The 12,865-nt window shown below is 47.2% G+C and overlaps 2 protein-coding genes across 5 annotated transcripts in view; both read left to right on the top strand.

The window, feature by feature from the left end:
- Nucleotides 1-8,452, top strand: part of LOC130533220 (transcription factor HIVEP3) — a 28,488-nt gene extending 20,036 nt beyond the window's left edge. For all 4 annotated transcript variants that reach the window (XM_057046485.1, XM_057046483.1, XM_057046484.1 and 1 more), the window contains 7 exons: nt 105-391; nt 460-2,487; nt 2,597-2,739; nt 4,180-4,355; nt 4,493-4,594; nt 5,112-5,776; nt 5,929-8,452. In XM_057046485.1, coding sequence (XP_056902465.1) covers nt 105-391; nt 460-2,487; nt 2,597-2,739; nt 4,180-4,355; nt 4,493-4,594; nt 5,112-5,776; nt 5,929-6,567 — 4,040 coding nt within the window. In that variant the 3' untranslated portion in view covers nt 6,568-8,452. The remainder of the gene's footprint in view (nt 1-104; nt 392-459; nt 2,488-2,596; nt 2,740-4,179; nt 4,356-4,492; nt 4,595-5,111; nt 5,777-5,928) is intronic.
- Nucleotides 8,068-12,156, top strand: LOC130533225 (endothelin-2). Its single transcript, XM_057046490.1, has 6 exons — nt 8,068-8,206; nt 8,528-8,900; nt 9,239-9,395; nt 9,551-9,664; nt 10,233-10,295; nt 10,371-12,156. The coding sequence occupies exons 2-6, from the start codon at nt 8,843-8,845 to the stop codon at nt 10,399-10,401; spliced, it is 423 nt and encodes a 140-aa protein (XP_056902470.1). The 5' UTR covers nt 8,068-8,206; nt 8,528-8,842; the 3' UTR covers nt 10,402-12,156.
- The last annotated feature ends 709 nt before the right edge of the window (nt 12,157-12,865 follow it).

Below are 12,865 nucleotides of genomic sequence, written 5' to 3' on the forward strand. Positions count from 1 at the left end.
TTTTTGTTTGTTATTGAGCACTTTTATGTTCATTCGTTAAAAGAAATGATATATAATGCCCATAATATACTGTAAGACAGTTTAATTGTTTTGTGTTTTTCTAGGTGTTTCGGCACCGACAGAGCAGAAACAACAGCAGCAGGACAGAAAGGGTGTGTCGGTCATTCAGCACACAAGCTCCTTTGAGAAACAGGAGAGTATATCTGCAGAAAATCAAGAAGCAGACCTCAGAGAGAGTGAGCAAACACAGCAAGCTGAGCCGAAACCATCACCATCTACATCCCGCCTCATCCGCCAGCCAAACATCCAAGTGCCGGAGATCCTTGTTACCGAGGAACCTGACGCTGACATGCCATCCGTGTCGCCACCAGTGACGGCGTCCTTACCCAAGGTATGGAATTAATTAAAGTAGATGTTGGTCTCAATGAAAGCAAAGACCAACGTTTCTGTCTGTTCTAGGAATCAGATAAACCTGAGGAGTTTCAGTGGCCTCAGCGTAGCCAGTCTTTGGCACAACTCCCTGCAGAGAAGCTGCCACCAAAGAAGAAACGACTCCGCCTGGCAGAAGCAGCTCAGTCCTCTGGGGAGTCTAGCTTCGAGTCTGTCTCTCTGCCTCGCAGCCCCAGCCAAGACAGCAGTGTCTCCCACACGTCAAGCCTTTCCATTTCTGTAGAGGAAATGGCAAAATCTGAGTCTGCTATCTGGGCTTCCAGTAGCCAAAGCTCTAAGATGTTAATGGTGCCGTCCATTTCTTACCAGTACCACCAAAGCCACAAGGAGATGAGGCGCTCGGCCTCTGAGCAGACTCCAGCCAGCCCCCAACAAACCGACCAGATCTCGGAACCTAGAAGTAAATCCTTTGACTATGGGTCTCTGTCCCAGCAGCAGCAGCCTGCATCCTCCTGGAAAGAAAAGAGAAAGTGTCTCCTTGTGAAGTATGCAACCTTAGGGGAACCTGAGCAGGAGGAGGGGACCAGCGCGAGTCATCTGTCCAGAGTGGCGAGTCCAAAGCCTGGGCCTTCACATGCCGTCCCGCAGCCAGTCTGCTCGAAGGAGCCAGGCTCTCAGTTCAGTCTGGAAGCAAAAGGGAAAGCTGTGCAGCAGTTACGGCCTCAGCTCGCCCCTCCCAGTCAGAGCATTTCACCATTACGACCCCAAGTTCATCAATCATTTTCCAGAGGAACGCTATCCCAGCTTCTCCCTGTGACGACAGACATGTTGTCCACCCCAATCCTTCACAGAACTTTCTTGGACTCACAACGTGCACCTCCGCCAATTCAGATACACCCAACACAGATCCACTTAGCGGACCAGCTGGGTATACCATTTAGTCACGTTCCAACTCTCATTCCTCTTCAGTTTGCTCCCAGGACACGACAGACTAGTGAGACTCTGTACTTGCCTTTTCCTCCAAGAGGTGCTGCACATGTTTCTTCAGTTCCCATTACTGAGAGCAGACCTGCCACCAGTTCTGTGTCTTCTGTCCTTACCCATCATTCCCTTGTTGCCATCTCCTACCAACACCCACGTCCAGTCATCGCCACTTGCCTGACACAATTTACACCAGTTGTTTCTCTTATGGTGCCAGTGCGTCACCAGACCCATAGGCCGACCTACGCCAGTGCCATGTATACCACCCTGTCCCAGATTCTGGCCTCTACACCCTCCCAGGAGCCAATTACATGCACAGGGATGGTCATCATGAGCTCAGTAGCCCAGAGCAAACAACAACAAACCTATTTGAAGGTCCCATCTCAAGACACCCGGAGTCTTCTTCCCCTGTCTTTGCCCACTGAGTTGGCATCAGGTTCGGGAGAGGGATACGGTCCTTTAGGAGCTGGAGGAAGTAAACGAATGCTTTCCCCTGCAGCCAGTCTGGAGCTCAGCACAGAGGCTCAACGTCACCAGAAAAGGGTAAAGGAGGAAGAGGAGGGGGAGCAAACATCAAGAGAGAAGGAGGAGGATGCACAAAAAGCACTTACAGAAGAAGGAGAAAGAAAAAACACCTGGGAAAAACTGGAAGAGGAAGAAGAGAAACAGCCAGAGAGGGCAGAGTCAACTGTGAAGGCGGAAGAGGTGCAGGAGCGAGTACCAAGGAAAGATGCTGCTGAGGAGGAGGAGGAGGGGGGTAAATCAACAGAGAAGACAAATAAAAAGGAGGAAGTGCCAGTTGTGCAAGAACAGATAGGAACACCCACCACCCCTACATATCCAAGCCTCCACACCTCTACAACTGTCAACTGGTGCTACCTGAACTATGTCAAACCAAATCCATCAGCCCTGAGGGATCCTGACTCCTCTGTATATTCTACCTGGAGCATCAGTGCTCACAACCCCAACCTGCCGGGCCTCAGCACAAAGGTAGCTCTGTCTCTGCTGTGCTCCAAACAAAAGCACAGCTCTGAGACATACACCATGGCCACGGCCCCCACTCTGGACAAGGCAGAGGCGACCCCCGAAAGTAGCAGCACGCAAAGGGTGGCAGAGGTAAACACATTCACGATAGCCGTTTCCAGGCTTGCGGTGCCAAATGGAGCACGCAATAACTGATAGATTGAAGGTGTTGATTTAAGGTCGTTGGGAAATGCGCTTGCAGGTACACGCCACACCTCCCAGCCCTGTCACTGAAGAGAAAGGCCAACAGCAACCTGTAGAGAAGAGTAAAGAGACAAAAGAAGAGGAAGGACCTTCCACCTCTAAACAGAGCGAAACCTCCTGTCTGCGCATTTTTGAAGGCGGGTAAGAAATACAAGATCGAAACTGTAAAAAGCGAAAGTGGTTTACATCGAAATCCTATTTTTCGACTACGTACAACATCTGCACAAGTCCCGCGGTCTCTGAGACAGCTAACAGCTGATGAGAGCACCCATAGAATCACAGATGGGAGGCGGGAGATTCCACAGGGGCTTCGTTTGTACCTGCAGCCAAGCTTCTCCACACTGGCAGGAGTGTCTGTCTTTAAGATGGGTTCATTGGTACATTTATGCGCATGTGGGAAGGCGTGCACATATTACACAAACACCGCTTTCATCCCTAAACCATCCTGCTAGTTAAGTTGACTTTTTCACAGTTATTTTACACCTTCTTCCTTTCCCCCTCTGCCCACCTGCGTCGCTGTTATTTTCCGATGTTTTATAATGAAAACGGCTCTTCTGCTTCTCACAATCCAGATCCTGAGACCCTTTTATGACAGAAGGGGAACTGGGGCCCACTTTTTTACCACTGTACGACAAGTTGTTCTGGTTAATGTTGCCTTCTTGGGCTCAACTGGGAATATTTACAGCCAGCCAGTCAGCAAACATCGGCTGTTTACGATTGAGAATGAACCATAGATTTCATCACGGGTAGTGGGAGATGATGTTTTTCATAGAGGCCAATTCACGTTAAGGTAATGGAAGGTCTGTGGTTCACTGTATCTGCAAATAGCCCTTGGGTAAACATCAAGACTGTGTATAAACAAGGTTTCTGTAGATATATATATAAAATATAGGCTCTATTTTGGGATGTGGGCCATAGCCAGGCTTCCCTTCCCTCTCTTGACTTGTTGCTGTTGTTGGCAGGCCTGCACGGTCGCTGCAGAATAGCTGGTATTCTCTGTGTACCCAGGGTGTATCCGAGACACCAGCCAACACCGCTGCTGGGGTTTTGGTGGGGCTTCCCCCGGCCCAGCTCCATAAAGCATCCCTTGTTCTCGTCTGTGTGTATAAGAGTAATTGCATTTGAGCAAACTCTCACATAAGTGCGTCATGAATGTCGGATTGTTTTTATTGTCCCCAATTTTACTGTCCTGAGTCAGTATCATCTTCATTTACATCAGCCATATTTTTAAAGTCACTGCCCCACAAAGCCGCTGTGCGTGTTTACTCTGGAAGGTCGTGACTGTTGAACAGTGAGAAATGGAAGCAGCGTTCAAAGAAGAACATGGAGACCACAAAAAATCCTAAAAGTCGAATACTTGTTTTGAATCCTGCACGTGGCCCAAAGCTTTTCTCCAAATTAAAAATCTGAATAGCAGCTCACCACCATACTCACCCCGACAACTCCACAAGGTGAAGATCTTTTGTATTGAATGTGATGGTGCCAGATGAAGGAGCAAGTTATTCAGGACATTCGGAGAATAAATCATAGCATGCTGCAAAATGCATTTTTAGTCTCTCTCTCTCTCTCTCTCTGTCACAGGTACAAGTCCAATGAAGAGTATGTGTACGTGCGAGGTCGCGGCAGGGGCAAGTACATATGTGGAGAATGTGGCATTCGCTGTAAGAAACCAAGCATGCTGAAGAAGCACATTCGAACGCACACCGACGTCCGTCCGTATATTTGCAAGCACTGCAACTTTGCCTTCAAAACCAAAGGTGAGGCGGGGAAAATCAAGTGAACGCTCATTTCCGCTGCTTTATTCTCGGCAATCGCGCTTTAGAATCTGCCCCGTTTGCCGTTTCTGGGTCCAGGAGGGCGCCACTATTCCTTTTTCTGTGTTTCGTCTTCTCAGGAAACCTTACCAAACACATGAAATCAAAGGCTCACGGGAAAAAATGCCAGGCAATGGGAGTGTCTGAGTCATCACTGGATGAGCCGGAGAGCGAGGAAACAGGTACTCATGAGTGGGCTGGAGAGACACCCCCCACCCCACCCCCTGCACTGTAGAGACTATTGGTACACAGCTGGATGAACGGCATGTTAAGGCTCGGAGCTGCTCCGCGCTGGCAGCTTATGCAATGCCGTGTTCTATTCTGCTCCCCTTGGCCTTGCATAAGAAATGTGAAAAAGTAATGAATAAAGAACATGGAGTGTTTGACAGCTTCCTGCAGGAGTGTCCCGTGTTTTCAAGGGTACACAGTATTTTTTTTCCCCCCAGAGGAGATTCATAGTGAGTTACCTCACAGGCTTCTTCCCAATATTATTTATTTTCTGCTGATAAACTACCAGGCACCAGTTCTACATTTTTACAAAAATCCTCCCTTATTCTACAATGCATGAATCCAGTCAGAGTGCTTTTTAATGCTACATAGTGTTTTTATTCCGGGTCTATTTGTAACATGGGTGTTGGTGAATTAGAACTGCCAATCATTCAATGCTACATACGAATCTGTATGTTTTCTTTCACGTAGAAACATCAGCAAAGGAAGAACGGGCAGGTGGCGCTGAGGAGCAAGAAGAGCATCAGTTTTCGGATGTGGAAGAGTCTGAGGATGACGATGACAATGACGATGATGAGGAAGAGGAGGAGGAAAGCCCGTCCCATTACGACCCACCGTCGTCCTGTTCGTCAGACACCCACCCGTCGACCGGAGGGCATTCCAGCTGCAGCCGAGGTTCTCAGCAGGGCACTCCTGAACCTGAGCCCCCAGGTCCTAGTCCAACAAGATTAGGCCCGGAACAACCTTCAAGGGGAGTGTGGCCCAGCAGACGAGCCGCCTCGCCCAGCAGCAGGAGAGCCCTGTTCTCCCGACGGCCCTGGAAGGCGTCAGCGAGGGCTTTCTCACCCAGCAGCGAGAGCTGTTCCCCGAGCCGTAGCCTCTCGCCTCGCCTGGAGTTGTCCTCACCCCTCCACAGCCTCTCCCCCAGGACAGAGGTTACCTCACCCAGCCGACACATCTCACTGTCCCCTGAGAGAGGGCTGTCCCCCATCAGACCCCTTTCTCCCCTTCATCCTGTTTTGCCAAGCTGCTGTCGGCCCTCGCAGGCAAGGACTCCTCCCTCACCTCTCAGGTTACAGCACAGGACCCCTGGATACTTACCGTGGGAGAGCCCTGGTACTAAGGGTACCCAATCTGTGAGTCTTTATGTATCCCCCCTAAATATATGTACAATATTTGTTTGAAGAGTCGTAGAATGAGATGGAACGTTGAATTTCTCTGCATTCCCCTAAAAAAAATAGCGCTTGAGTAAGTCCATATGTTAACAGTGTGTTTGCTCCCCCTGCAGGAGAAGAGCGGAACTGCAGCAACCGCAAGGACAAAGTTCCCAGAATCCACCTTGTTTCCACCTGTTTTGCGTCTGTCAACCTGTGAGAGTTACTCTGCTCATCCGACAACAGATCACATCTTCAGCCATCTCCCCATGCACTCGCAGCAAGCCAAGGTCCCTTGTCTGATGATCCCCATTGGCGGAATCCAAATGGTACAGGCCAGACCGAGGTCCCACCCCACCACCCCCTCTTCCCCGACGTCTCCCCCAGCAGAGGGGCCGTCAGCATCCAAGTTTGAATCGTATTGGGGCGGGAACCCCAGAACTCAAGGGCTCAGGACTGCTGGAGAGCACTGGTCAGAGCACCAGGCGGCAGCAGCAGCGAGCAGCCAATCAGGGCGGCGCGATTTCGGCACAGCATTAACCTGTTCCAGACCGGCGTCGGAGACAGCGGACTCAAAGCAATATGGCAGCTCACACAGCTCCGCCCACACCCGTAGTTCCGAAAGAGAAAGTAGTCCGAGAGCGCCTTCGAGTCTCGCGACCCCTTCACCCTCGCGTGGCCCTGGAAGGCAGCCGGAGGGGGCGGAGCCACATTCTGGCAGCGTTCAGGTGGAAGCTAAAGGAGACTCAGCCGGAGGAGAGCAGAACACGTAACAGCGTCGACACCGCGATACACCGAGCATCTCGTCTTGCTTTATGGTCGCTTTCACCGGTCTTGCTTTTTTATTGCTTCGTTTTTATACAGTTTTCAATACTATTGTTAACTTAAGTGTTTGTTCTTCGGCAATATTCAGGTTTGTTATAAAAATGCACTTTTTTTCTTTTAGATAAAAACCATGTCTATCTATACATGTACAATATATATAAATATATTCTTCCTGTATCTCTATTGATACCGGTTAGCTCTGTTTAAATAAATGTATGAGGAACACAAATAAATTTGTAAATGACCAAAATCTTTAATCAACAACATTTTTTTTTTTTTTTTTTTTTTTCATTTGTCCAGTTTATGTCCAGTATTACTCAAATTATCGTTACTTGTGCCTTTTCTGTGCTGGCTAGTGTTTTGAGATGTACAGTACAGACACACAAAGAGAAGGCTGTGAATTTTTATTTTTTTTCTGTTTTAAATTTGCTATTTTGTGTCATTCAGGAGGGTTGATATTTGGTGTTTGGATTGTTTCTGTTTGCGTCCGATTAATGCCAGTGTAACAGAGTGCGGCATTGTGGGAATGTTGGAGAAACAACAAGAAAAAAGGAATTGCACTGAAGTTCTATTTTTTATTACAAAAGATATTAAATTAGGATATCTCTCTGCACAGGGAAGGGCGCTTATTTATTTTTATTTGATGACGCTGATCATCGTTTCAAAGTTGTCTTATTTTTTACTTTTTTATGGAAATTGTTGGGTCTTTTTGTTGTTTTTTTTGTTACTTCTGTGTCTTTTACATGATGTTTTAATTGACTTGAACTGGTGACAGATGAGGGAAGCATTCGGCTCGGAACAAGTGCCCTGCAGATTTCACACACAGCAAAATTTCTAGTCAGTGACAAATAAAAAAAATGATTCACTCTTTTCAAGGTTGTACCCTTTTTCTACTCGTCCTTTTGCTCTCAATGTGGCAATAACGACAGAATAATTGTTTTTTTCAAGGGTGGGGGCGTGGGAGAGTTTGCTGTATGGGTTAATGTTTCATTTATGATGCAGACTACAACCTTATCATTTCCAGTGAAAATTACTGCGACGCAGAGGTGTGTCCAGTTGAGATTAAAATCCCCACAATCCCTTGCTTTATCAATTTAATGAGACACTTGATAAAATCTCTGCCAATGCAGCTGGGTATAAACACTCACACAGAGCAACATTCCCAAAACAACGTTCCTCTTTATCCACAGCTCCACTGACACAGCAGGACATGTGTTAGCTGACGTTGGTCTGACTGGGAGTCAAAGAATGTTTGTTGCTGTGCCCTGACATTCCAGGGAATGCCTTATAAAACCGAAGCCAAGGCAGCGCCAGTTTCGTTGGGGTAATTAAAAACAAACATCCGTGTCTCAGAGGGACACTGCCCTTCTAATTTTATCTGTAGCTCAGAGATGAGACCAGGAGGGCAGCAGAGAGGGTGGCCCCCGAGGGAACCAAACCCACAACCTCTGGAGGAGAAACACTTTGTTAATTTAATCTGCACAGCTCAAAGGAAAACACCTCCCTGACAGCTTGTATTAGACTTGTTCTCGCACAGATTAATATGTTTTTTTTGTCTGGGAGAGACTGAATTACCAGACGAACCAGGTTAGTAATATGTGAGGGGTAAAAATGTGTCAGTGGTTTTATTTTGAAGGCAACATTTTAAAAGTCACAATTCGAAAGTTACACTGCAATGTTATTTGTTTTTCCCCTTTTAAAGAATCCAATAGTTTAATGTTCTATAAAACAAGGTATTTAGAAGTAAATGGCAAGATTATGACTTGTAAACAAGAAAACTCACAATACAGTGACTGTAGTTAATAATAAAATTGTTAAAATATGTGCCCAAAATATCTCTTTTCTTATCTATAAACAACAGTGTTGGTACCATTTCAGGCCTTGTTTGATTTGTTCATTTTATTCTAGGGTTGTGAGCGAACTTTCCATCACTTTTCTGGCACATTAGCGGCTCATCCAGCATCATCCGCAACAAGCAGCCCGCTTCCAGCGTCCCTCCGCAGGCGCTGCTGGCGGCTTCAGGGAGGAAAACACGATTCCTGGAACGCGTCACAGACCCAAACACCTCAGCACCCAAACACCGGTCATGGGCGGGGCTTGGGGGTGACGTCACACGATGGGAGAAATATAAGAGAGTACCAGCGAGGCACCTGCAGACACCCGCAGCAGCAGACAGGGCGGTAGAGTCTTCGTCCCCGTACCTCCATCCATCTGCTGCCAGCCATGTCCTCCAACACCAGCGTGCTTCTTCTCATCACTCTCTTGGCCTCCGTGCGGGAAGGTGAGAGTTTCCTGTGAGCGTTTCCTTCAGAGATATCTTTAAAATTAGTGTCATGCTGTTGTAACTGCGGGATTCGGGTGAAATTGTGTACGTGATCGAAAGTTGGTTGTGGCAGAAAAGAGCGTGCAAACAAGAGAAAGACACGCCTGGCGCTTTGTGCTTTTCCCCGGAATCAAACACAAGCGTGCTGGCGCTCACGCATGTTTGTGCAGGTCCTGCACACACAAAGGAGGCACTTCATCTTATTGCGGATAAACAGCAGAAGGGTCATTCCTCGCTCTTTCAGCGGCAGGCAGATGTTTGCGCCTGTTTCTGAGCGTCTGCTTGTCTCCGACCAGGACTGACTTTCCCCGTGGAGAAACATCTGGACGTGGAGGCTGCTGACGGCCTCCCGACGCACCGAGTGAGGACCAAGCGCTGTGCGTGCAGCAGTCTGATGGACTCCGAGTGTCACTACTTCTGCCACCTGGACATAATCTGGGTCAATACACCCAGGTGAGCCGGGACAAATGCGCTCAGATGTGCGCACTAATACACACCAGCGGCCAAAACAAAACACGCCGTATAATTACACTGGAGGGAGTATCGAAGATCAAAGTCTAGCGGGCTTGATTTCCGGCCGATGTTTAGGGTTTTCTTGCTCTCTGCAGTAAGACGACGCTCCATGGTCTCGGCGGCGGCTTGGCGCGCCGCAGGAGGTCCGCCCCGCGCTGCACTTGTGCAAATCCTAGCGACAAGACCTGCAACTGGTTCTGCATGTACAGGTGAGTCTGGGTCCGAGAGGCAACATATTTTAGCGTCTGATGTTAATTGTGGTGATGGGAGCAAATGAGCCGTGCCCAGAGAGTCGTGATGTCATCGGAAAGATACTGGGAAGCTGACGGGTCGTGCAGAGAAACACTCACAAAGAAACTAAGATTTACAGTTTAACAGTATAGTATAATATCAACAAACCTCAGTCTTTTGCTGACACACGAGGGAGTTCAGGCAGTTCCTGATTGACCTTGGGTCTGAGGAGTGAAGCTTAATGAGCTTGGAGGCAAAACACAAAGCAGCAGCTTCTGTCTCCACCCACCTTTAATCCTAGCATGGGAGTGGGGAGGCCTCACCAAGTTTCTGTTGTCTTGTTATAGCTCTGTGGGAGGCTGTAAAGATAAGGCTTATTTTTTAAAACCCATGTTACAAAAACTGAACATACTGATGTAATCTGCTCCAAGTTTGGATGTAGTTTAACCTCAGCAGGATCAATAAAAGGTTTAACACCTGCTGTGTCAGGGCGAGGTGGACTTTCGTACATGCATTATAACTATATCGATCTTCCTACTTTTGCAGCCCGGAAAGCCTCTACAAGAACTCCGGAAAGAGGCGTCCTCGCCAGATTCTCACCATCCTCAGGTGAACCTACAGTGACAGGAATAAGATCATACAGTGGGAAGGCTGTATTACTTGACCAACTTCTCCTTCCGGCAGGTCTTTAAGAGTTCTGGCTACGAGGACGTGAATGAGGCGGCCTCTGCTGAGGCAGAGAGAGAGAGAGAGACTCCTTTAGAAGGGCAGGATGGGAAGAAAGAGCTGCTGAAGCCGCGCCTGTCTTTTTAACTGGGAATAAAAGGTGGAAAACCTGCTTTAAAAACCCCTGGATGGAAGCAGATGTGGAGGATCAGCGCTGCTGTTGCTGAGCCAGGTGGCCTTCGGTTCTGAGGTGCAGCAGCCGTGCGTGAGGTGGCCCCTGACACAGACGGGGACCAGCGCGCACGTATGAGACTTTCAAACGATGTGTAGATTTATTCTTTTTTTCCAAAAGCATCTGTAAGGCGCTGGTTGAGTGTGTGTGTTCACCATGGCAACACGTCGGTTCCCTTTTTCCCCACGGTGAATGATATACTTGACCCACTTCTAGGTTTTATCACTTATTTTGTATATATGGGAACCTCGGTGCGCTGCCGGAAACTGTAACTACAGCGAGATAAACTAATTCCCGTCGGGCGATACCTGTTTTCCTGCTCTGCGACAAGCAAACATATTTTTGAGTTCAAAAGGAGGCCTGGGATGGATGAGTGGTGCAGGAATGTGAGGATCACATCAGTGATAACTGGACTCGCTCTTCAAAGGCAGCTGAGCCGTTGTTTTCACAAGGATCTGCGGCATGAATGCTTCTGTAATTTGGTTAGAGAGAGGTACAAAACGCCCTTTTTCCTGTACATACCGTCCGTGCACACCTGAGTATGCAGGGGGGGGGGGCCAGAGGCGGGAGCCCGAAGCAAACAATCAGGAGACGCTTCATCTGTCCTAGTGAACAAAATGGTGCAGAGCTGACCTGTGTTCTCTGTCAAATGACCCTGTTGCACCCAAATATTAATGTCTCAAGGGGACCCACAAAGACTTTTGTTGAACTGTTGAACCAAAAATGGAAACAAGTTATGCAACATGTCAAAGTAAAAATGCAGGTTCTTCTCATCTCTCTCCTGTCTCCTCTTTTTCTTCCACCTGTCATCCATCCACCCATCAGCAGGATGGTTCCTCCGTCTTCTTTCGGTCGGATTAAGATTATTTTCATGTCTTAGAGAGAGGTGACCTCTCTTTTGGCCACCTCTCGGTCTCGGCCCAGTAAAGGAACCCACGTGTGGGCGTGTGTGGGAGGGGCTGTATCTGCTGATTGATTTGGTTTTATCTCCACCCGGCCAGCAGTAAGAGTTAATGATTTTATAAAAACAGATGCACGTGAATGATTAACGGTGTGTAATAGAGCTGGACACGAAAGTACATTTTAAAGATTTCTTTGGTAATTCCAGAACACAATGCTGTTCATTCTGGTCCCTTTTCCATTTGTTTCCATGGAAGCTGACCTGATGTACAATTCCCTGTTCAGTGTTGAAAAGACGATGAGTTTGACGACAATCTTCATTTTCCATCTTCAAGCTTCAACAGATTTGCAGCTGTAGCTGAAAGAGAATATGTCCGCACCGTTCTTGCCTTTACGTTGTCATGACTACCACAACAAGCAGCTGCAGAGGGCTGTAGCCTACAACAAGCAGCTTTAGAGTCCAAAACAGATGGAATGATCTGTTCGCTCGGTCGGCGTTTGGAATTTTGGGAATTGATGGCTTATTTTTCTAGTTGGGACAAACAAAGTTAGATCACATGCACGACTAGAGGAAACTGCTAACTTGATGAAAAGTATGATGCTGGACTACAAATGATCAATAATCCAACAACATTGGTAAATACTCTCAATAAAACAATATTGGAAACAACAGCAGGGTTTTTTATTTGTTTGTTTTGTGCAAAATCATGGATCAACATATCAAGAACCTCAGGGACGCTTTTAAAAAAAGCTACATTATCTCCAGGTGGTGACATATCAGTAACGATCTGCACCCAGAAAATCATTTTGATTTATTCTTTTTTCTGTTCCCTCTGAGACATCAGCCAGTCCATTTAGCAGCCATATTGGGCAACACTTTACTGTGCAGAGAAAAACATATTCCATATTCCAGATCACCAGATCAAAGAGCAAAGATTCACTTAGGGAGAAATAAAATAGGTTTTTACTTCCTGGAATGCAAATTTCGAACTGTTCCCCAAGGTGCAATTGCACAATGGCATTCTTTTTTCCTCCAAGTGACATAATCATCATCATCATCATCATCATCATCATCATCGTTGTCGTCGTCGTCACCACAGAGCATTAAAATGTGAATAGTTGTCTCCTTATGCTCTCTCCTTCACTGATGCTTCCCTTCCCACTTGCAACAATTCCAAACATTTACAACCCTAAAGTCTGCTCATCTCCTCCAGCCCGCTGAAGTACCTTCACAATTGGAAAAAAAAGGTTAATTATATCATATATCAGTTCCATATCTCAGTTAATAAAAGATTGTTTATCAGGTATCATATAAAGTGAACCAGGAAGGAAACCAATGATTCTGCTGTTTGAACAGCTTTGGACAAAAGGCTTTTTGTTC

Source organism: Takifugu flavidus, chromosome 10 (assembly GCF_003711565.1).
Source record: "Takifugu flavidus isolate HTHZ2018 chromosome 10, ASM371156v2, whole genome shotgun sequence".
NCBI lineage: Eukaryota > Metazoa > Chordata > Actinopteri > Tetraodontiformes > Tetraodontidae > Takifugu > Takifugu flavidus.